The sequence below is a fragment of the Pithys albifrons genome, chromosome 2 (genome assembly GCF_047495875.1).
Source record: "Pithys albifrons albifrons isolate INPA30051 chromosome 2, PitAlb_v1, whole genome shotgun sequence".
NCBI lineage: Eukaryota > Metazoa > Chordata > Aves > Passeriformes > Thamnophilidae > Pithys > Pithys albifrons.
The window spans coordinates 66,937,222-66,963,354 of NC_092459.1; the positions used below are offsets into that span (position 1 = coordinate 66,937,222).

The following is a 26,133-nucleotide window of genomic DNA, read 5'->3' on the forward strand; positions in this document are numbered from 1 at the left end:
TTGGTAACATTCCTTGAGCCAATCTGAGCTGTGAAAGCAATCTAACCACAGCTGTGTAGAGACTCCTGTAGGCTCATTTACTCATTTACTAATGATTCAGGATGTGTTTGTCTACCTAAACCTCACTGATTTGGAGACAACTGGAGTGTCAAGAAACTTCTTATTCTGATGTACTATTGACTCATCTACAGTGACTACGACATTGGCACTGAAAGAGAAAATAAAGGCATTTCCTCCTTAATGAACACACATTGCCTGAAAGATCAGACTTGCTGCCACAGTATCTGAAAAAGAAAGAAATTTAAAAAGACTGTGATACAGCTGCGAAATATGGCAGGATGCACACAGATTCTGAATGAATTACTTATTGTTCTTCTTCAATGAATGGAAAATCTGAATGGAAATTCTGAGAAAAATTATATGGCTAACTTAAAAATCTAAGTTAACATCTACCATGTTGTATAATCCTTAATGAATAATTGTAAAAATAAAGATAATCCATACATTTATAGCTATCTTTTTACTTTCAAAGACCTGTTTGTGTTTTTCAGCCTCCTGCCCAATATGTATATGCAAGTAGGTAATTGTGGGCCTGTCAAAGAGTCTCTCTGTATCACAAATGTCTAAATTTGTATCCCTCTTCTCAAGTCTCTCTTTTAATTAATGAGCTTCGCATCTCATGTATACTTTTCCCTTGAAAATAATAAATGGAATTTTCATTTTTATGCAGGCTGATGTAATTTTCAGAACCATAAAATTTGTAAAGAAAATAGATTTTTTTTTATTTTCTACCTGTAACTCCTGTTGACTCAATACCAATTCGCTGGGCATATAAGATAAGAAGGATCAGAATGAGAAAAAGAAGGATCAGAATGAGAAAAAGAAAAAGAAAAAGCTTCTTATGACACAATAAGTCTGTAATGATCATGGGGAACTAATGTTCATGCAAACTAAATACACTGGTATCAGCAGTAAAGCAGAAGGTAAGACTGATTTTGAATGTATAAAAGGATGGACTGAAGGAAGAAAAATGATGTAAATATGAACTTTGAAGAACAACCATGGCCACTGGGAGAGAGTTGAGAGTAACACTTTTGCTCTAGAAGAGGTTGACACTCAAGAAGACAAAAAGAGAAGTCAAAGTGTTCTGCTTAAGACTTATGACTACAGAAATAAGCTCAGCCTATTAAAATATCTAATAGCCATTGCACATACTAATGGTAAATGTATTTGGATTAGATTTTCTTGCTTAGTTACTGTTCAACATTTCCTCAAACAGAACACATAGATCTTTCTTCTCAATGGAACTGGAATAACTTCTATTGAAGAATTCATCACAATGAACAACATTCAAGTAGGCTTTTGAATGGCAGATTTACAAGAAAACACTACTCCAGCATAACGTATTTCTCAGAAGCATTTGACAAAATTACCGTTGCACAGAACTGCAAGACACTGTGTAATTTACATATGATGACGGTTTGGGTTTTTTCGGCCACAAAATACTTCCACATGTATTTCAAAGCATTCAACACATACAAATTACTTAGCTTCCTATTGAACAAGAATAAAAGAGAACCACTCCATTAAATGATTTGGTCCTATATTGTGGAGTTTTTAAACAAAAACTTAACAAAATGTATTTTCTTACAAACAGTGATTCAAGATCAATTTAACTGTCAATCCCAAGTATTTAAGAAGATTTTTTTTCTGAATTCAAATGTAAAAATATTTCATAACTGTAAAATCAGAACAAATAGGAAATTCATGAGGGGAAAATAGAGTTTGTAAAAATCAATAATAAAGCATTGCTATTTTTTGGCATGAGTACTTTGGGAACATAAGGGATAATGTCATGTCTTTCAACTTTATATTCTTCAAAGAAAGTACATCCAGCTTCTAAAATTTTATCTTTCATTCATCCCTAGTCATTTCTGTGACAACCTCAGGAACAGTGAATCAGATATTCAGCAATGTTACTTCACACTGTTTACATTGGAATGAATTGAAATATGCCAATTTAAACTTGCTGAGCATCTGGCACAGCAGCTGACTGAATTTCAGTCAGTTTAAAGCATGAAAATGCTGCATCCCAAAGATTTACCAAATCTGTATCAAAGGTTTTGAAGCAGATGTCTCTGGAATAGCAATTACACAGTTTAAAATGGAGACAAATTCATTCACACTCAGTACACTACAATACAAAATCTAAAAATTAGCAATAATCCAGTAAGTTGGGGATATCAAGTGTCTCTCTCTTTTTTTAATCACTAACTTCTTTTTAGAAAAGTATACATGTATATTGTTTTCAAGTTTTATAATTACAGAAAGAAAGCTCTCCTGTTATGCATCAACTCGAGGTATCCACATAATTTTATTGCTGAAAAGATTTAATACGTGAAATAAAGAAGACTGTTCTAAAAGTTAAAACCTATTTCTTTTCCAGTCTTTACAGATGAAGTTCTACTTGCATACTTCAGCTATTAATAGGCATAGCATTTTTCAGCTGAGATTTAAATTGAGGCAAAAGTAAAGTTCAAGTTTAAGTCAATTAGCTGCTCATGACTTCTTACACTGCGTGCTTGAATCAGATTGCCCTCAGCCTACATCACATTCATGTCTTCTTCCAACCATTCCAGTTTTATCAATGTCTTTCTTGTAATTTCTTACTTGCCCTTGTCTCTCCTTGACTGCATGTCCTACCATGATAGATCAGCTTTCTACATCACTCTTGGACTACGTGGGGAATCCAAGTGACATTCCAAACTGCTTCTATGCTTCCAGCACACAAATGTCTATTAATTCATAACTAAACAAATCTAGATTTGAATACTTAGAGGCTGAAGTAATGAAAGCAATAATTATTATATAAGATGCTACTTACAGCTCCTTTTCACCTTCCTGCTTTTTTCCAAGCTGCCGCTATTAAAAAAGACTTTTAAAGGTGAAGTACTACTGAAGTACTAAGGAAGCTATTTCTTTTTAAATGCACTCAAAATACTGAACAGCTAAATATATATTCTATTGCTAAGTATTTTCCTTCACTACAGAAGTGCCTCATTTTAAAATCATTAATATCTAGTAACAATATGCACACATGTACATTTTCCAGACACAAAATATAGATATAGATCTGAAATATAAAAATGAGGTAAAAGTGCACTTTACAGAGGAAACATACAAACAGGCACTATAAAAGTTATATAGCAAATTATTTCCCATTTATTTCAAAATTTACCAAATGTAATTTCGTCTTCTTTGTTCACAAAGGTATCTCATGACACACTATCCTGAATAGTTAGTCTTTGGTCTTCAAACACATTTTGTAACCCTGCAGACAGTCACTATACATCAACTAGATAGCACAAATGTTATCCCCAAGTATATTAATCCATTTGTCCCAAAAATTGACAGTAGAGACTTTAAAACAATTAGCTCATCTTTACTGCTGCACTGTGTGGCTCCTGTTTTTCTTTTACACAGCACTATGGATGAATATATTTTATAGGTTATTTTCTATACTGTAATATTTCTATATTGAAATGACATTGAATTTAACATATACAAAAGAAGTACTCACTCTTTACTTGGGAGGGAAAATAAATACAAAGGGAAGAACTGCAGCAAACTTCACAAAATGAAAGATCACCTTCCCAAAAATATAATTGGATTATTGAGTCAGGTCTGCATTTTGAGTATAACATCACTTAAAGCACTTATATGTTGGCTAGACTGCTTTTTCCTTGAGTTTTCTTAAAGTCAAAAAGAGAAACTATCAAATGTTCTTCTGAGCAGTGTTTGCTGCAGTAAGTATGAAATTGGAGAAATTCTGGTAATGCCACATTGATTTTTAGGTGTTGAGCAAATAAAATAACTTCAGTGGAACTCTGTTTGTTTGTTTGAATATTTAAGTCTCTGTTTCTTTGTGTTGCAAATTATTTCCCCATATGAAATAATTTTCATGAAATAGAGTATTGTCCAGAGACTCTGAAAGTAAAATCTTTTCTCAGTTAAGCATATAAGATTCGAATATTAGAAGGAATGTTTTGTTACAGCTTTACCTAAAAGCACAATTTGGTAGCACATGCACATTCCAATTTAAAAACAAAACCAGAAACAACAAAAAAATCACAGTAATTACAACTTCCCAAAGTCATCCTAGCCATGTTTTACTGAAATAAGGTAAGTTTCATCTTATCTATCTTGGAAAATTACAGTGGAGACTTCTACCTAGTAACTAGCGTTTGCCTGGGTAGTTTGAGCAAACTTGTGGTCACTGTGGCATCTAGTGAACCTCTGTGGAGGAATGTCATTCTCTCAAATTGTTGCTCAGGAAGTCTGAGGCTCTAAATCATGGCCAAGGATTCCTTTAGAAAGCAGGAGCTTCTGAAATTTAGCAGCATTGAAGCCTTTTTCTAGATCCAGCCAGAAATGTTTCCATTAAGTTTCAAGTAAGGATGCCATTTTAAGGCATGTGTTTATAAAGTTTACATTTTTCTAGTCATATGCCTAGGTATATCTCTCACTGTAGCTGAAATAAGCTAATCATGACATTTATCCATAAACTAACATTTATTTAAAAAGACTCCTGACTAATTTTTAAGATACTCCCATCAAAAGGATTTTAAAGAGCAAAATCAAAATATTTGATAGTGTTAGCTACAGAACTTTCAGAATCTGAAAAATAAATCATAAAAAAATAAAATATTAAAGCAAAAAGAATTAAGAAATATTTAGCATCCAATACACATCAATGTAACTCTAAAGTGGAAAGGGTAAGGAAGTTACTTAAATAACAAAGAAAAAAAGCTTACTGAAATATTTTTACCAACCTGTATTTTTGTATTAAGTATTTTCTATTTTTTCTTTTACTATTCTTTAGAATATAAAACCAGGTCAAATTAAAAAAAATAGGAATATTATTACCTGAGAACAAATGGCATTTGAGTGTTTCTCATTTTGATTCATATCCAGATTACTGTCACTTCCATTTTCATCACTTTCAGTAATAGAGGCGAGACAGGATACAGAATGAAATCCTTTTGTGATGGTAGACTTTGGAAAGTGGCTAAATAATAAAAGAAAACTCAGACACTTTAATCCATATATTTTCTTTCAAACTAAAGTTTTCATAACTTCTAGTCTTAACAGAATTTTGTCAAAATAATTTGGGACTCATTTATTTTGAGAGCTTCACAGGGCTACACAGAATCTATATATTTATACATTCCTTGTCCTTGGCTTGGGCACTACACACATATCTACACTGGAAAGACCTCTTAACTAATCCTGAAAAAAGCAAAAGATGAGTCAGTTCAGGAAAAACAAGATGATAATGACAGAAGTGAATAAATTACTATGGCCCCTAGACAAGAAAACACTACTACTTGGAGTATAGCCAAAAAAAAAAAAAAAAAAGAAAAAACCCAACAAATACTTTGTGTCACAATACTACCTCAAAATGTGTCTCCATAGCCACCAGACAGCTGAGACACATGATAACCAAGGAAACCTGTGCAGGCCTATTCTGGTTATAGTAAAAGAAAGGTCTGTTGCTGACTTCACTGAAGGTGAAATTAAAAACTGATGGAAATAGAAATAACTCCTTGCTTGTAAAGTGAACTAAGAGAATAAGACCAAAACCATGCGGCACACATGCAAATTAGACTTAAATGTGTAACTGTGACATTACAAAAATAAAAAGAAAATTGAAATCTGAGCATGTGTTATCTAGCCCCCTTAAGGACTGAGATAATGAAATATCAAGATCTTTTGCACCAACAGTCACAATTATCTTGCCTTGAAGTGTTTAAAAATACTATGTTAGAATAAAAGGAAGAGATTAAAAACTTTCAGTCCCAATTGTGTATTTAAGTCCCTTATCTTGTTTATACAGCTATATTACTTTAATGACATGCTAATACCTGCTATATATATTTTAGCTACTACCTGTTAATTAAATCACAAAAGATTACAGTAGCTGATTGTCATGGAAACTTAGCACATTAAATAAATTGTCCTTCACAAAATGGGGTAATTTGACCATGAAGGAATTTATCAAATATGAAAAAACAATATAAAATATGTTAACATATAAATACTTCAATATGTTAATTATTAATCTCTCAATCTACTGATAGCTTATGAATGGATATTGCTTAGAGTATTATTATGTATTTTTAGTCCTACTCTTTGAAAACAAACAGTACATAATTTAAGTATTTCTAACTAATAAAAGGCAACTACATCAGCAAAACAATTATGTTCCCAAAATGTTCCAAGTTCACTTCTTTCATGGGCAAATGCTGCTGTTCAAAAAAAAATTTAAAATCTAACTAGTTCATTATCATTCCACCCAATTATGGTGATCAAAATGCAGAACCTGTGATGTATAAAATTTAGTGAGTTTATTTAGAGATGTACTTAACCCTAAAAAATAAACACACCTCCAAAAATTTACAACCTCTTTTTGGACTCAGCCTCAAGAAAATAAATATCCTCCAAAATGACATAAACATTTCGGTGCGCACTTTGTATATGATCCAAAATCACAGAATTGCTAAGTTGGAAGGGAACCACAAGGATCCTTGAGTCCAACACTGAGCCCTGCATAGGTGTACCTGTGAGTATCATCCAAACTCTTCTTCAACACTGTCAGGCTTGGTGCTGTGACCACTGCCATAGGTCCAGCACTCAACTACTGTGTGGGTGAAGAACCTCCTTCTAATATCCAACCTAAACCTCTCCTGACACAACTTCAGGCCATTCCCTTGGTCCTGTCACAGGTCACTTCAGAGAAGAGATCAGTGCCTGCCCTTCCTCTTCCCCTCACAAGGAAATTGTAACTGCAATGAGGTCTCCCTTCAGTCTCCTCTTCTCCAGGCTGAACAGAACATGTGACCTCAGCTGCTCCTCATACGGCTTCCACTCAAGGCCCTTCGCCATTTTTTGTTGCCCTCCTTTGGACTCTCTCCAAGAGCTTAATATCTTTTATATATTGTGGTGCCCATAACTGCACACAATATTCAAGCTTAGGCCACCCCAGTGCAGAGCAGAGCAGGACAATACCCTTCCTTGACTGGCTGGCAATGCTTTGCCTGATGACCCCCAGGACATGGTTGGCCCTCCTGGCTGCCAGGGCACTGCTGACTCATATTCAACTTGCCATCGACCAGGACCCCCAGGTCCCTTTTCATGGCACTGCTTTCCAGCACCTCATTCCCCAGTCTATATGAACAGCCAAGGTTGCCCCTTCCCAGGAGCAGAATCCAGCACTTTCCGTTGTTGAACTCCATATGGTTGGCGATTAGCCAGTTCTCTAACCTGTCAAGGTCTCTCTGCAGGGCCTCTCTGCCACTGAGAGAGACAACAGCTCCTCCCAGTTTTATGTGAGAACAGGGCCCAAGACAGAGCCCTCTGAACCTCACTAGTGACAGGTCGCCAGTCTGATGTCACTCTATTCACTCATTCAATGCTTCATGACAGGAGCTCAGTCAGAATAAAAGAGATGGGATTAATAATTCTAGAACTTGTCTACTGAATGTTCACATTGTAAGCTGAAGCCTGACAGAAATGTATTATGTAGTGGGTCATAGATAAAGAAAAAAAAAGGGCCCTGATACACATAATGGTAATCTTTCTTTTCTTGTCAGGGAGCAAGTATTATGTTGAATACTGAAAATTGATTAGAAGCCATATATACACAGATTTCTGAAAATTCTTTAAGACACCCTTTATAAGGACTCTCATTTTCAAGGGTTTATAGGACTTCAAAACAGTCTTTAACATGAGGCATTTATACAAAGTTGTGTTTTGAGCATGAATTTCTCACCTGCACTGTCAGGCTTCTTGTAACAACTATAATGCATAGAGAACAGTCTCTTTTATAAACATTAACTGTTCCATGACAAACATGGGGTACCATGAAAGTACAGACTGGCCTACATCTTCAGGCTCACTAAGCAGAGAATCTGGCAAAGTGCCTTTGCCTGACAGTGCTCCCTGTCCTTCAATATCAGAAGCCCTGAGAAGTGTGCATCTACCTAGGGGACTGACTGTACAAGTGCAGACCCACCCATTAGGTGTGCATGTCCACCTCCTGCATTTTTCTCACCAGTCTGTGTCTTAGCAGATTGAAGGGAGCAGCTGTTAAAGCTTAGAGCTCTCCAATTTGCATCTCCAAAAGGAGGCCTCCCAAAACAGAAGGTGTGCTTGTAACCCTCATGCCAGGAGGGTGCACATAATTGCATATATACGCCCTGTGTGTGCCGAATTAGAAAATTCTTGGGATTAGCTACAGAAAGGTATTCAGAAGTTTGTAGGAGTTTATTAACATTTTGTAAGCATCTAGTATACTAATTCATCTGCTTTACTGCTGATATTGATCCTAAATGTACAATTCACTGATAGCTGATTAATCACATGACAGCAATAGAGTGCTCTGTCCTGACGTGCTTCAGACATGATCTGAGCAGTTTAGAGCTGTGACACAAGTTAAGATCAGCCACTGAACTTTCACAGTGAAATGGACTAACAATACAAAGATAATGCAAAAACTACATTAAATACTTACATGTCTGTTGGTATTCTGATAACATTCAATTTGTAATTCAAAAATAGGCTAGCAATCTCAATATGTTCTTCAGGTTTTTTTAGCTCAGGCTCTGGAAAAAAGCAACTTGTTAAATATATATTAACAAGAAATATTATATAAATTCTTTTTATATAACATTATCATCTATTATTATATATTATTAACTATGAAATAATGATGAGGATGAGGAGGATGAGGATGATAATTTTTCACTTGAGTAGAACAAAAGAACCAAGTGTGGCTCTAGGTGACAGACCGTGAAAAAAATAAATGCTTAACACTCTGATCCTTAGCCTGCAAGGTATTAAAACATGTGCCTAACCTATATATAAAGTCATCCAGGGTAGCTCAGAACAACTATGGAAGTTTTCCCCTTTGCTAATTTCCTCTGTTTCTTACTAGCATGCCTGTAACACTTTCACCACATATCATGCATTTAATTCCATTACGCAGTATAGACAAACCCTAGCAAAAAAAATTACTCTAAAACTGTGAGTTGATGCAGCAGGGCTTCATGTACTTTAAATTTTTTAAAGGTGTTCAGAACCCTTTGTGGCTCTGCATCAGAGAGCTTCTGTGTTGCTTTGATAACACTCCCTCTTCATTTTCTCCATTAGACTTTTTTTGACATAAATTAAGACCCTTATCAAAGCATTTAAGAAATATTTTTAAGAAGAAATAATACAAAATTGGCAAAACCTAAATAATAATCATAAACTTAAATAATAAAATGTAATTTCAATTACAAATTTATTTTGGAGGCTTTATTAGACAAACCTTGGGGTTCAGATGTCACCACAGTTTTCTTTTTCGGACGGATAAGCTTCCAACAAGGAACTGGTGGTGGTTGCGGTGGTGCTACCAGAGGACAGGACCTAGTCCTGGTGATGAGGACAGGATGGCTGTGTATATGAGAAAGGCCATATTGTCTCATCTTCTCTGAAGAATCAGCCTATGAAACATGGAAAGATAATCTGCCTGGGGTCAGATCTTCTTTTTCATCATATCTGCCTAAATAAAAAGAACAGTATGCACACAGAAGCATTCAACACCCTGAAAAACAAATGAAATGATCAGACTATCCAAAAACATTCTAATTAGAATTTGATATTCAGTAGAAGAAGTATACTTAGAAGTGCTTACACATATTTTACTTTTCATAATGGATTTTTTAGTTGCTATAGAAAACATACAAGTGAAGAGAATGAATATGTACAAAAGCAACAGGGACAACATTTTTCTTTAAATAAACATTTAAAGAATACTTTATCTGAGAGAAAAAGTTGATGCTGAATTTATAAAGTGGCAGAATTCTAAAATCAAGTGGTCCTTTTTGATAACTTGTGAAAATTCCATAATGTAGTATTTTTTTGAACCAACATATCATTAAAGTTAAGCTTTTTATCTGTTGGCTCATTTATAAAACACATTAAGGACAATCCAGTTGACCTGCATACCAAAGCCCTTAGTAACAGACCTAGGAGCAGTTCTAAATGTGGACATGGAGTGGTGCTCTTACTATTAAAATAATAATGGTCCAGTATTTAAGATTCGTAACAACTGAAAGTTCTGTTACAAGATTTGTACATACTTTTTATTTTAAAAACACACTTTCTTTTACACACAAAATAAATCACCAGTAACTTATTTCTTTAACATGTTCATCAGCAAGTCTCTGCTTCTACTCATTGTCAAATGTTCCTCATGTTCTGTATTTATAAACTCTGGAGAGGAGAATGCAGTTGTGATTGTCAGAAGAGTTATTTGAAGAGTAGGGAATGAATTAAACTAAAAATGCCAGTTAAAATATCCAAGATTAGAAAGGATTTTGAAGAAGACCAGTTAGGTGCTATAAAAGAGAACTTCTTAGCTCCTGAGTACATGACAGACTTGTATGACTCAATTATTGGGTTTTTTTTTTCATTTTGTTTGAGCAATTTAAGACAAATTCAAACACAACAATCCAAGGACACCCACATTAGAAAGCAAAGTTAAAAGGGGTACTGCAAAAATTCTGGAGGGATATTCCGGCACAGCTGCAGTCAATGATAAAATTTTCTCCAAATTCAGGGAGCAACTCTGAATCCACTCTTCCAAACTCTATTTCTATCAGTGTAGTATGTCTCAACCATCAAATAAAGGTTGGAAATGGCCTTTTTGTTATCCCTAAGAAATCCACTACACTTCTATATTTAATTTCTGACAACTTCCATTTTTATCAGTCCTTATTAAAATACTGGTTTAGATATATAGATGCATCTGCCTCATGCTATTTGGTCTGCCATGCCCCTTTTTCAGTAATCTCTATATCCCAACAGACTGTAGTCAAAATGATACTCAAGGTGTTAGGTGGCAGGAAAGATATAACCCTATGTCACCGTTTCCACTTTGCTTTTTGATGACTAGTTTTACTTATTTTTAGCAAAGAGGTAGTATTGACTGAGACCTCAAGTTAAAATAAAATCACAGATAAAAATCTAATTTTGAAATAGCATAAAACATAGCACAATTTTTTAAAAGAAAGTAGTTCAAGAATTAAGAGCAGTAAAGCATAACACTTGCAAACCATTTCTGGAAATTTCTTATTCTGTGAAGCCTACTAATTTCCTGACATGGCAGCTCAAATTTTAATGATCTAATTATGATAAATACAATTTAAATGTCAAAAACAAAAGAAACCTAATTAATAATCAACTCAAGAAAGCCTGCTCTGGCATTATAAATAGCCTTCTGAGGAGTGTGAGTGACTGAGTAGAAATTTAAGTGTTGTTTTTACTCCAGCTGCATGAAGTGTTGTGCTTTCTCCAGCTGCTTTCACCAGCTACAACGGTAATGATAGAAATAGATGAAAACATGATATTTCTTATAAACAACAATCATCATATTGGAAAATGTACATCACAGAAGTCATTACTTTTGGAGTCTTAAAAAATAAAGTTAAAATTCATGTTTTATAAGTATCCCTTGAAATAATTAAGACTTTCCATTCAGAAGTAACTCATCATGTTGCATTTACTAGTCCAAATCTAGTCCCTCCTAGGAGATTTCAGCTTCTGGGATTCAGAGCAAAGTGGAGGAAAACAGGAAAAAATGAGCAGACTTTGGCAGAAAAACGCATATTTAGAATACAGAAGTACCAAAATATAAATTTAACTGACAGTCATCACCTAGCGACTGTTTCACTGTGCTAACTGTATTCTTTTTGTTACAACATAGTTGACACAAAATGAAATACTCTCATAATAAAATAAGCAACGCTTTCCTGTTCTAAGAACACATAATCTTACCATTTGCTTTAATGAAAAAATATCTTCTTCAAACAAATGCAGTGGTATACAGCCAGCATACACGACCATTTCTGGATGGGTTGGCACAGGAGATTCTTCTACACAAAAAACATTAAAATGCTTTAGAATAAGATAAACAGTAAATAAAAGTACTTGTAGCTCACCCTATGTTATTCTGTTTTCTCTGCCTTAATTTTTTTTCTTTTTCTGACTCTCTCACTTCATTCAAAAGAAGAGGTCTCATTGTAAAGTACTGGGAAAGGAAAAGAAGCTATGTATGTGAAAAACACCTCATTTTAATCCTTATTTATTTAAATCATCAACAACCTTTGCATATTTTATTTATTTTATATAAATGAACAACAGAAAATACAACTTAGAAATACAGGTCAGAGGTAGCTTTCAATGCTGGTCTTTTGTTTTTCTTTGAATTTTAAAACCAGCAGATACTAGCACAAAAACAACAATACACGTCATCTGGGTAGAGCAAGTAAAAACATCCTGATTGGTCAGTATTTTTTAAAGGCTTCTCATCAGTGAAGGCAAAATTTGACCTTGCCAATAAAAGGATCCAAAGCCAGAGCTCTGGCCACTCCTGCCAATGGATATGAAGATTGAGGTTAGTAGTTTGAGAAACAGAGTGCCTGTAAACCAGGGCTCCTGCTCTTGCTTCTGTCAAGGACATGAAAATATGGTGATAATGATGGCTGGTTTAGAAAGTGCAAGGGAGTGACCCCATACCCTTATCCCACACGCCTTACAGAAGCTTGTTTTCCTGTAATTCTGCTATAGGCAAGGCATACAAGGAGAGGCACATTTATTTTGTTACCCCTAGAAATCTGTTGCACTGGGCAACCACACAATCATCTCATGCCCCCTGTGAAAGAAGCCATCATGAATAACTGAATGATGAAGAGAAGCCAAGGTTGCCTGGAGGTCAGTTTATTTACGCTCAAGTGAAATTAAAAGTTTACAACATATAATACCTGAAATATACATCTCTGGTTTGAGCAGAAAGACAATTAAAAAAAACACAAAACCAAAACCAAAAAAAATAAGGATATTAATCTCTCTATATTTTTCCTTAGTCATCTAAGCAAACAGGTGAAGACAGGGTTTCAGTATACACATTGTGACACCTGTTTTTCATAAGAATTTGTTTTTAGAAAAAAATTTTCTTCACAGAAGGTGCTGTTAATCATTGGGTTTAGCCACTCTCCTTGAAGGTGTATTTAAAAGGTGTGTAGATGGTCACTATGGGACATGGTTTACTGGTGGGTTTGGCAGTACAAGTTAACAGCTGCACTCAGGGATCTTACAGGTCTTTTCCAAACTGAACAATTCTATGAGCCTATCCTCATTTAACACTCCAGTAAAATGATTTGGGTCTGTCATTGTTCCCTTCAGCTTCACCTCGAATATAGGATAATTGCTTCCTATGTTTAGTAACTATTCAACTGGAAGTTGCTCTAAGAATAGGTATCTTCTGTGAAATGAAATAAAACACAGCTATCTGCATATAAAGAAAAGAAAGCAAAGGTTTGGGAAGGGATAAACGGGAGAGGGGAGAGGGGAAAGGGGAGGGGGAAGGGGGCGAGGGGAGAGGGGCGAGGGGAGAGCTCTTGTGTTAGTTATAAGTTTCAAATTAGTCAAAAGCAAGACTATAATTTAGCTTCAATTTCACTCCCTACTGACATATCTGATCTGTTACAAACACAGCAATAGCAGCTATGATGCTACACATTACAGAACAGTATGTGCCACAAGGCATACCGTTCTCATTGTTTATGAGAAGCATTTCCCAAATAAAAGTATTTAATCAAATACCAGGTGAAATCTAAAGCTGTCATACTCAGTCCAGATGGAGAGCAGACAATAACCAGCAATGAACAAATTATTAGAGGATGCAAATTATTAACCAGGCACATCGTGTCCACTTTTATAATACTATTACAATACTAGAAATATTTTGTACATTATGTCAGTAGCTAAAAAAATTACATATTATTTGATCCTTTTTTGCCACACAAAAATTGCAAAGGATGTGTGCAAACTATTTGTGTACTGCTGATAAGTGTGAATCTAGGGAAACTAGTGAAGACTGATAGCCTTGAAAAAAATTGTATTATTAGATGCAAACTGTTATAATATACAGTACAACAAAACAGGTAGATTAAGCAAAGCCTATTATTTATATCCATCAGCATGAATATAAGAATTCTGTGGTGCTTTGTTAAAAAAATATGAATCCTGTTGACTTCTGCTGTTGTATTAGTTATGGATTACTTTTGCCTATTGCAAGGTATATTTTTAGTCTTCAGAAAAACAACCAATGTGCTCTCCAGAATTGACATAAATATTGCAAAATGATAATACGCATTTGAAAAAAACCAAAAGAGAATATTAGGCTTCAACCCCTCTTGTAAGAGAAAACTCTTCTGAATAGGTAAAAGAAAAATTATAAGAACTTTACACTTATGTGATATGTATCTCACTGACTCTAATGATTAACATTACAGATCTACCTTTATGATTTCAAAAATTTTTAAGCACAATAATAATAATGTCTCAACACTTCTGTGACATAGAAAATACTAGTATCTCTAATTACAAAACTGGTATCAAGGCACTACATAGTTGGTTTGTAGAACAAATTCCCAGATGCCTAGATATTGCCCTCTCAAGTAGAATAATATTCCCTTTCCAGCAGATCAGAAACTATTAGGAAAGTCAATAGTTTAGAAACCTAAATAGAAAGCAAAGTGGTGACTGTTTATAGGAACAAGGGGACTAAGCGCATATCACATCATATAATCATAAAAACTGTTTATGAAACAAGGGGACTCCCTAAGTATGAAAGGTTAGTCACTGAAAAGAAAAAGCTGATGAGTGGAAAAGTGCAGACTGTGCGCTAAAACGGGTCAGTAGGAGGCACACAGGAATAGTCTGTGCAAACTTCCGAACGAGTGCCTGACTGATAAACCAAAGAGCTGTTTGCTCTCAGGAAGAATCCTGACTGATCATATGAAGGGCTTGTTCTTCTGCTGGATCCACACGAATGAATAGAGAAACAAGTTCAATACTTCAAGGATCCTGCAACTCATACTGCATTTGTGGGGTGCAGCAGGCATTGGTCTGGGTGTGCAAGTGAATCAGAACTGTGTGTCTGCTTTGGATCTGGCTGGGACTGAGCTAACTTTCATCAGAACAGCCCACATGGTGCTCTGTTCTAGATCTGCCATCAAAACACTATTGACAACACACCAATATGTCAGCTATGGCTAAGCAGAGCTCACATAGTGATAAATCTTCTGTTTCTCACTCCACTACCCCAGTGAGTACACTGGGAGTCGGCAAGAGGTTCAGTCCTAATTGTCTCTCCCATCCCACTATAGGGAGTGAGCAGGTGGCTGTGTTGGGGCTTAGCTGCCAGTGCCAACCCATCACAACATTATAACACACTCAAAATCAAAAGAAGTTTCCGTACTTAGAAGTAAATGGTATGTCAATGTGTATGAAACTGAATAAGGTAAAGAATATACAATGCAATGAATACAGAAGGTTTTTCATTTTAAAAGTAAAATATAAACAATATCATGAGTAGTTAAATATCTTTTTAGAAGTAGTTCATATTTATCACAAAGAAGAAAAATTCCCTTGAAGTCCTCCCACCCAACAGGGAGAGCGAAAGCTTGCAGCAGGGAAATAAACACTTCTATCATGCTGGGAAATGAAATACTTCTCAAGTCAATTCCAAGGAAAAAAACATGTTACTGCATTAAGTTACTGTTACAAAATTCCCAAGAACAATTCAGGAGCTTTTTACAACTACTGCCTCTGGAGTCTGACACTGAACCAAGACCTAGTTTCAGATGTTATTTTATGCACAACAATGGTTCTACTGTCCTGGGCCACTCTGCAGACCATGTGTCTCATAAAGCCTGTAAGATTTTTTTCTTTTGGCTACAATCTCACAACAAAAATGCATTGTAATTCAGTAGTATTTTTAATCGCAGGTTTTTTTTTCCTTGCAGTCTCATAATCTTAAATTTGCTTTGTTATTAGAGAGATACCTACCTCTTACTCTTTTCCAAGAGGCTTTTCTGGTTCAAACTTAAGAATAAAAGTCTCTGACCACCGTACTTGAGTCCTGAATTAATAATTTTCGTAAATAACATCTTCACAGGGCACTAACAATCTTTCAGAAAAGAGCATAAACTGTGCTTTAAGTGGCAGAACAAAGATCTAAATATCATGTCATTTTTCATATGGAAACACTGCCCAACAGTTTTTAATGCTCTATCACTAATTTTGTACAACATCTAGAATACATCGTTTGGAACCTTCTGTTCCACCTTTGCTTTCTTTTCCACATGATGTGCTGGAGTACTAGTTAGTCATGTTCCTTATAGTGATATGAAACACATCATTTTCTATTCCATACCAACTACAACTAAAACAAACTACATACCTGCAATACATTTTAAAAATTACTGCTGTTTAACTCATTTAGTGGCATAAGGTAGGAATTCAAATAAATGTTTGCTGATGAGAAACAACAATACTGATTTGCTATAATTTAAAATCATTTAAATCACCAATTTTAATCAGGATTCACAACAAGAACAAGGAATCCAATTTATGTATTAAGTTTCATTCTTGCTTTACATTTTTCCTTTGTAGTTACTCCCCAAAGAAAGATATTCTACCTTATTGATTTGCAAGTACAAATTATTCCAGTTAATAAATGTATTTTGCCACTAGTCACATGGAAGTGCCACATGTATGTAAATATGAGCCATGCCAAAAGCAAATCAGCCTAATGTACACTTGTGAAGATTTTCTATGTTTTATATGAGTAAATACACCTTCATTGACTGATTAGCTGACCAATTACTTTATTGACTGATTAGTTGGCCAATTAGTATTTAATTGTGGATTGTTTAAAATGTATTTTATTAAGTTTTATAAATAAAATAAATATAAATGCACAAACCAAGAATTTACTCAATTTTTAAGCTATTATGAATGTATCAATACAATAATTGAACTAATAAAGATATATTTCCTGGACAAAGTAAAAAAAAAAAACCAAACCAAAACACATGCTCCAGCATGGAGCAAATTCTAATGAATATTTCTGCTCCCCTACCCTTTGACAAAGAATTCCTGCTTTTTCCTGTTGCAATTCACTGTATAAAGCCAAAAGTGAATAAATACATTATTAAAGAGGAAGATTTATTATAAAAAATACAGAAAAACTATAGGACAGCTTACCACTTGAACAAAGCATGCAGTCACAGAGTCACAGAACACGATCCACAAGGATCATTGAGTCCAACTCTTAAGTGAATGGCCTCTACGGGGCCTGAACCCGTGACCTTGGCATTATTAGCACCACATTCTAATGCCTTTAATACTATTCTTCATATAAGTTATACACTTCAATAGGTTTAAGCGACTTCAGTTGGTAGTATGACAATCAAAGAACTACAATTTATAAAAAAAAAGGGTATATATAACCTACCCTCAATTATGTTCAAAACAAAATTAAAGCAAACCCTTTGCTTTACATATATCTCCTATCCGTACTTTTAGCTTCAAAACAATAGGACTTACTTTCACTCAAAGCCTGAAGGACTGGGGCTTTTTCCATTTGTGAAGACTGATGTGCTACCTTGCTTTTTTCTTTCTCTGCTCTGCTTTTTCTCTTTCCTAGTTTTCTCTGCTCTGCTTTTTCTATCAAGCAAAATAAAGATTATGTATTTTTCTTTTTCAGATACAAACTTTCAGTCAAAACGTCTCAGATGTGTAAATGCTTTAATAATATTTTAGATAAATTTTAAAAACAATCAACCACAAACTCTTCCAGGTCTTAAGAGTTGAGATACAATAAAGAATTAATGTTACTTAATTTTAAAAAACCAAAAGATTAAATAAAAATAAGATGCAAATGCAGATTTACTGAGAAGGAGCCAGGAAGGCTTTGTCCCTATCTTTCAGTTAATGCACAACTTTTATGTCCTTACTACAGTGTTAGAAATTCTGAATTTCTGACTCTGTGCCAAATACTTTTTTCATGTCCTTGGTCTCATGCATCGGCAATTTCCAAAAAATCTAACATAGATGAGGCATAGATTCCCAATGGACATGGAAGAGGAAAGTCTCTCACATTCAAAATATTCTTTCAAGTCATAAAATTTTAGACTACAGAAAAATGTTCTCTAATGAAAAAAAAATCACAGAATTATAGAATGGTTTGGGTTGAAAGGGACCTTAAAGATCATCCAGTTCCAACTCCCTGCCACGGGAAGGGACACCTTCCACTAGAACAAGTTGCTCAAAGTCCCATCGAACCTGGACAGGAATACTTCCAGGAATGGGACACCCACAACTTCTCCAGGCAACCTGTTCAGTGCCTCACCACCGTCCCAGTAAAGAAATTCTCTCCAATATTCAATCTAAACCTTTTAAAGCCATTCCTCCTTGTCCAATCACTACATGCCCTTGTATAAAGTTCCTCTTCAGCTCTCTTGTAAGCCCCCTTCAGGTACTGGAGGATGATCAAAGGTGACGCTGGAGCATTCTCTTCTCCAGGCTGAACAACTCCCACTATCTCAGCCGGCCTTCATAGGAAAGGCTCTCCAATCCACTGATCATCTCAGTGGCCCTCTTCTGGACTCATTCCAACAGGTCCACATCTTTCTTATGCTAGAATCTCAGAACTGATGCAGTACTCCATGTGGGGTCACACAAGGGCAAAGCAGAAGGGTAGAACCATCTCCTTCAACCTGCTGGCCACACCGCTTTTGATGTAGTCCAGGATGTGGTTGGCTTTCTGGGCTGCAAACACAAACTGTTGGCTCATGCCCACCCTCTCATTCACCAGATCCTTCAAGTCAAACTGGGTTGAAAGATTGATCCAACACCACTGTGATTACTAGATCATGGCACTCAGTGCCACATCCAATCTCAGTTTAAAAACCTCCAGGGACGGTGAATCCAACACCTCTCTGGGCAGGCCATTCCAATGCTTGATTACTCTCTGTAAAAAATTTCATTCTAATATCCAACCTAAACCCCTCCTGGCAGTGCTTAAGCCCATGCCCTCTTGTTCTAACTGCTGGTTGCCTGAGAGAAGACACCAATCCCCACCAGCCCACCTGGTTACAAAATCCTTTCAAGTAGTTGTAGAGAGTGATGAGGTCACCCCTGAGCCTTCTCTTTTCCAGATTAAACAACCCAAGGTCTCTCAGCCTCTCCTCATAGGACGTGTGCTCAAGTCCCTTCACCAGACTTGTTGCTTTTCCTGAACTGAGGGGCCCAGAACTGAACAAAATACTCAAGGTGTGGCCTCACCGGTGCTGAGTACAGGGGATCACCTCCCTGGTCCTGCTGGTCACACTATTCCTGACACAGGCCAGGATCCCACTGGCCTTCTTGGCCACCTGGGCAAACTGCTGGCTCATGTTCAGCCTCCTGTCAATCCAAACCCCCAGGTCCCTTTCTGCCTGGCTGCTCTCCAGCCACTCTGGTCCCAGTCTGTGGTGCTGCAGGGGGTTGTTGTGGCCAAAGTGCAGGACCCGGCACTTGGCCTTGTTGAACTTCTCCACAGTGTCTGCATCCTTTGGGAACATCAATTCCAAACTCTGAAATATCTACCACATTGATGGGTGGGGTAAATTGATGACAAAATCTCCTAAGAAGAGAGAATATAACCACAGCCAGCAAACTTCTACCATTTTTACAACACTTTTGATGTTAAGACATAGTATTTGGGATTTGAAGGAAGGAAGTCAAGGATTTTTCTGAAAATTTAGGAAAAAATAGAAATTTAAGCATATGATTTGCACCTTCCAAGCACATAAGAAGTATTATGAAATTGCACCTATGCCTTCAAGTTAAAATCAGCAACAAAGTAAACTCAGTCTCAAATATAAACATCAAAGAATAATATACTGGAACAAATAAGTTTCTAAATCTAAGTTTTTTCATTTAAATGTAAATGGGATTAGCAGCTCTTGAAGAAAATTATTATCTATACCTAGTAGCCTGAACAGAAAAGTTGCTATAAATAAAAATGCAGGTAGACATTAGAACATACTTGTCAGAACTCTGTAGGTAATCATACTTTGCAACACCCATTATGAAATGTATAATTTAGTGATGGTCAGAGCAGTATTGCTTTTGGAGAAACTATAACCTCTCTCATTGTTATCTCTCTGCAAGGAACCAACCTTTAGAGAAATGGCTGTGACATGGATCTGAAAAAATCTCTGCCATAAAGGGAAGCGATTTACATAAAAGACTAGTGCTGCTTCTAATGAGATCTATAGCTAAAACAAAAGTATTTTGAATTTACATTATTGCAACATGTTCAGTGAAACCAATAAACCCACAAAGTTGCATGTGGCAGCACATCAAAGATACACAAATTCAAAGCCAGAGATAGTGCTAATCTTATTGATGCTTGGCCTACAAAGATAACATTACCTAAAATTACAGACCTTTGCCAATGTTATCAGGTGACTCTACTCTCCCAGGTGATTCTGGCTGCTTATTCTCAGGTAAGACTTCATTTGTTAACTTTGGGTCTTTCGTCTCTTCAGGTTTTGTGTCTGACTGAGCAATATCAAGTTCTGGAGTCTTCTCCTCTGGCAACTTGAATTCTGGCACAATTTCTTTCAAAAAGTCCCAAACTTTGTCCAAATATTCAGGCCTTTAAAAGAAAACACACATGTATATGCCAATGATAATTACATTTGCAATAAGAAAGTTGGATTTTCATTTAGCCAGCCCTATATCACAACTGATAGTCCAACTCTTCAAAAAGTTATCCATGTCACTTATTTAGTAAAAGGTCTGTCAAGCTGGCAAATTAGAATGACTGTTCTTTAAAATTATAAACAAGACATAAAACAGATAGGAAAACAGAAAAACGTTATTGTAGGTAGGAAATACTGTTTTCAGTTAAAAACAAAAGTCTATCAACTGTTCCAATTTAAAAGGTGGAAACACCATTCCAGCTGACATTGGTTACCTCCAAATTCATGACATACACTCTCTATGGTACATTCAGATATAAAGTTACCATTACTGGAAGACATTTTGTAACCGCATACTAAATGAAACTTAGATTTCTCTAACCTTGTGTTCATCACAGTGTTTAGTATTATTTAAAACATTTTATAAAGAGTAGGCATCAGCTTATCATGGTAAACAGCCTTGCAAGCAACTTTGTATGACCTACAAAGAGAAGCTCAACAAAACTGCATTCATCAAAAGTACCTTTCTCAACTACCGGAATTAAAAAAATAAACTTGCTAAAATTGATGGTGAAGGACTTTTAGGGCTCAGCTTTATTCTTCATAATGCTTTACAGAATTAAATATTAAACAACTATCATGTAAATTGTTTAATAGAAGAACTAACTGAAGAGGAATAACTTCTGGTATCCATCCAGTCAGTGTATGCAGAACTGTAAATTCCTCCAGCTCTCTTTTTCCAGTTTCATGTATACTATAAGACAAAAGCAGACATTTTACAGAAATATAATGAAGCCAAATACAGTAAACTCTATAGTCTACATTTCTTTATATAGGAATAAGATCATACACAGAATACCTTCATGAAAAACAAGTCATTACTTGCAATTTTAGTTTACCAAACCACTGTTACTAGCCCACAAAGTCAATGTCTTTGCCTATTTTAGCATTTCCTCTGGTACAATGGCATTTTTTCAAAATGGCATTTTCAAAATTGCTAGCAAGCATACTATGTATACTTGCACACAGTAAAACCTCCTTTTGCAGGGTTGGAGTTGTTGGTTTGAAATCCCTTGTGCTAGAATGGGGCTATGATTTTACAACTTTCATTTCCTAAGCAGCTTCTCTAACTACCAGGTTATTCTGCACAAGTTGGCTCTATTTTCACTCTACCATGCCACACTCTCAAACCGATGCAGTTGCCTGCTGATTCCCTGAGAGCTTCAAAGCTAAAGATGCCAGCACTTTTATGACTAATCCTTGTCCTCTAGACAGGTGAAGTATTTCAATCACATTCCTGCAAACAGACTTTCATCCTAACAGGCAGCTCCCAGCAACTCCCTAGCCTCTGCAGATAAACTTGAGATGACTCTTCTGATAAACATAACTTGATATGACCAGAATGGGAAAGCCTGACTACTCAGATCAGTGTTTTAAATTATTTTCTCAAGCTTAGTCATTTAAATACTTGATGATCATTGCTTATCTCACAGGAACCTGTGGCCATCATTGTCAATTGCTGCATCATAGGCACCCTCCTACTTTTCAGGTCAGTTCTAGGGCAGTGGGTCACCGTACAGCCTATAACAGCGGAACTGCAGCAAAGGCATCAAAAGTAGCTTACAATACCCGATTTTCAACACTGGCTGAGTCAACACTGATTAAGGCTAACGATTAAGACTTCATTAAGACTTCATGGACATTTCCATTTTGCTGAAAACAACATGTGAATCTTTTAGGAATAATGTCAAACAGATAAAGGAAATAAGGAGAGTACTCCAGTTTCTCCGGCAAGTTTTCTATATGTAAATTTACAAACACATCTATATAGGAAACACTGCACCTTCTCTAGCTACAGATGATTTTGTTTTACTGATTTACAGTGTCAGCCTTTGGAAATGTCTAACTGTCATTACAAAATTTTTAGCAAAATATATTTCCCATGTTTACTAAAACAGCTTATTGCAAATTCCACATGACTTCATAAAACAAACTGAAAATGAGATGAGTAAACATACCTAGTATTTGCTACCTTAATGAGAGCTTTGGACAGCAACATTGGCCAAAGTTCATTTTGACAGGCGGTAGCTGGTAATAACAAATTCTCCTCTTCACTGAAAGGCATAGCGTCATCCACAATGATCTTTCTCCAACAACCCTATGATGTGGGGGTGGGGGAAAAAGGACAAAAACCTGAGTTTAAGAGCTGGAAAATGAACATGCAGATAAGAGAACTTTTAATGTTTTCTCAAGAACCCAGTTCTACTGTAATTTTATCTACATTACAGATGCTTTAAAAGAAGTTCTCATATAATATAGAGGAACATGAAAACAGTATTCATAGCGTTTTATTACTGCTCTGACTTATTTCAGAGATTGACCTAATTGCAGCTATTTCCAAATATATTTCATCTCATATGTGTAGTCCATTATGTGTATGCATTCATTGCTATTTCTTCATCTGCTGTAACAGATGATTGAGAAACAGTAATTATTAAAAGAAGGCTTAACTAAGATACCAGCTTTGTAAATGCCTCTTTAAGGTTTCAGACTGGAAAATACTTGTCATATAAGCAGTTCCTCTTGCTTCCCAAAAACTACCTGAGAATGTTGGCTGCAGTAGTTAGTGTCCTGGAAAGCATTAATTTAGTATATGATAAAACACCAAATGAAACAGCACAAAATAATCAAATTCTAAAAAAAAAATAAAAATTAAATCTCTACTTCCAGGATAAGAAACAAACAGGTAAGACAAAGTACTGAAGTATATCCAATACCAAGTATTTAGTTAGTTAGCTAGTATTCCACAAAATAATCTTGTCTACTATTCTCCAAAAACAAGTCTCTGTCCTAGGTGATGATGACATACCAAGCCAATTAATGGGGCAATAGCAAATACTTCTGCAAACTCACCCACAAATGATGAAGAATGACCAAATCACTAAATTGTTCACAGTGTTTTATGAGAGGGCAAAATTACTGTCCTCTGCTTGTAAGTCAGCTATGGATTCAAGCTGAAATGACAACTGATTAAGAGTTCTGTAACTCTCAGAAGAAAACACATTTAGACCATAGGGGAAAGATAACCAAAAACCATGGAAGTGGCTAATGCCTTGAGGATAAGTACTATTTTGTGACAACCAAAACAAAATATTTAAGATTTCCCAAGTTTGAAAAGGACTTAGTAAGTGAAATGAATACATATTCATCTACTCATTCAGTAATTGCTGAAGTTTAATATGGACAACACTGCAAGCTGATAAGCACAAGAAAAGACACCAGAGAAATAATAAAAAAAATATTTGGGGCAGGTCTGTGGATAGAAAAAGACAAGAAAAGAGTAACTACAGAAACACATTCAATAAACCTCAGGAACACAAAGAGAAAGTAGGATGTGGGGTAGAATACACATATTGCACCAATTATATGAAAAATTATTATCCACAGGTTTGATCTCATGGACAACAATTCCCTCAGGACTCAATACGGCATTTTAGTGAATCCAGTTCATTATTCTTCCACCTTTCTCCCCCTTTCCAATTAATTTTCCACTTTCTCCTGTTAAATCTGTTTCTCCTTTATCTCAACTGATATTTGTCTTTCCTCATGTGCACATTTTCTTTAATCTTCCAACATCTGACCCTGTTTTTTCCTGCTTTTCTTTCTATGAAATACAGTTGTACAACCAGAGGAAAAGAAATTAAATAAACATAAAGGCCCAAACCAAAACAAACACAAAAGTGGCAAAGAAAAGAAAACACCCTGGTAACTCTTGTACATGATTTAAAATGCAGTCTTTTACCACATGAATACACAACATCTGCAGCATTAAATTCACACACAGAATAATGTCCTCTGGAATTCCTTTGGAATTTGGGCAACAGAATTTATACCTTCTCAAACTCATGCAACTCTTACTCCGTATGTGAATGTAATTTATTTCATATGTGGAGGCAGTGGCAAGAGATGAGGAAACCACAGAAATGTAAATCAGGTAAGTGCTTCCCCTTGTAGGGAAGGTCACTTCCAACTTTCTGTTTCAAATGGACTGCATCAAAAATATTTTCAAGTTTGAGCAACTGGAATTTTAATAGGGTCAGTTATAGGTCTTAGTGTTTGTCATATACTCTATTTGAAAAAGACAAATGTAACCAGAATAACCCTAACAACATAGACAACTTCTGTGTCACTGATTATTTTTTTCTGAAAATGAAGTTCAATATGAAATTAAGTGTTCTCTGTTGACTGCAAAATGTTTTAAGATGTTTTTGTCTGTTATCTTTAGAAACTCATGGGATGTTTTAGTTTTACCAATATATCTTCAATAAATGGTCCTCACATTGGAAGTCTTTATCACCTTTAGATACACCCAGATGCAAATAGCTCTGTAAAGTCAGCACACTGTGTTACTTCAATAATAAAAAAACATTCTTAGTCCTAATGCACCAGAGGTGGTCCACGTGTGATTTTACTGAACACTTGCATCAAACCTACAAAACTACAAAAATAGAATAGTACCTTTTCAAGTGTTAACTCTGTTTTACCAAGTTCTAAGTTGTACAAAAACCACATGAACTATAAGATGGCATTTTTACTAACAAACATCAATAATTTGTCAACACTGTATATTTTCAAAAATAAAATATCCATATACTAACAATTAAAATTTCCTATGCTCACTGCATCATATTTATGTAGTGTTGGAGGAAACTACTCACCATCCAATAAAGTTTCAATACATATTTTCCATACTTATTGTACAGTGGCATGTGTTCACTGGTAGCTTTACATAAGGCATAAATGTGTTCCCATGGTTTCCAAAAAAGTGTGGGTATTTCACTAGTTAAGGATTTTTCATTATATATCCTCCAGACAGCGTAAATTTCACTTACAATCCATCTCATCAGCTAAAAACAGAGAAAAATAGAAAAAATTTTTTAAGTGATGTCTTTCGGAAAAAAAAAAAAGTCAAGTTTTATCATAATGATCAAAGAATAAAAGAGATCCTGTTGTAAATAAGGGATTGACATAAAAGTATAAATATGTCTTAATGGAAAAATTAATTTCAGTGGTGCAACTTCTCTTAAAATCACTACAATATACGTCTACGATAACATAAAACTTCATGAAACTAAGTAAAGGTAAAGTAGAAATTATGCTATTCATCATTTAACAATGACAAATGAGGAAATGTGATTTTAAATTTATGTTGCAGGACTTGTGAACTGACTTGTTTAATTGCTTATTGCAAGACAGCTGCTAAAAATCAGTATTGGCTTTCATGCTCATTATTTATACTCAGTAATACAATTCTGAAATTATTAAAAGTATTTAATAATTTTTAAATCTTAAAATAGAAGCTTTAACTAATCATGCTTTAGTGCATGTGTCCTTATAACATGCAGATTTCTGATGTATGCCATACTTTCACAAGTATTACCAAACTGTTACAGTGATTTGTACAAACTAGAATGAAAATAAACTTTTA

General features: G+C 35.3%; 1 protein-coding gene across 1 annotated transcript in view; it reads right to left on the bottom strand.

Moving 5' to 3' along the window:
- Positions 1-26,133, bottom strand: part of ADGB (androglobin) — a 107,449-nt gene that overhangs the window by 60,225 nt on the left and 21,091 nt on the right. The window contains exons 5-12 of the mRNA XM_071580896.1: positions 25,364-25,552; positions 22,664-22,803; positions 21,313-21,399; positions 20,388-20,599; positions 11,881-11,975; positions 9,371-9,545; positions 8,573-8,663; positions 4,927-5,068 (exon numbers count right to left, since the gene is read on the bottom strand). Of these exons, the coding sequence (XP_071436997.1) occupies positions 4,927-5,068; positions 8,573-8,663; positions 9,371-9,545; positions 11,881-11,975; positions 20,388-20,599; positions 21,313-21,399; positions 22,664-22,803; positions 25,364-25,552 (1,131 nt within the window). The remainder of the gene's footprint in view (positions 1-4,926; positions 5,069-8,572; positions 8,664-9,370; positions 9,546-11,880; positions 11,976-20,387; positions 20,600-21,312; positions 21,400-22,663; positions 22,804-25,363; positions 25,553-26,133) is intronic.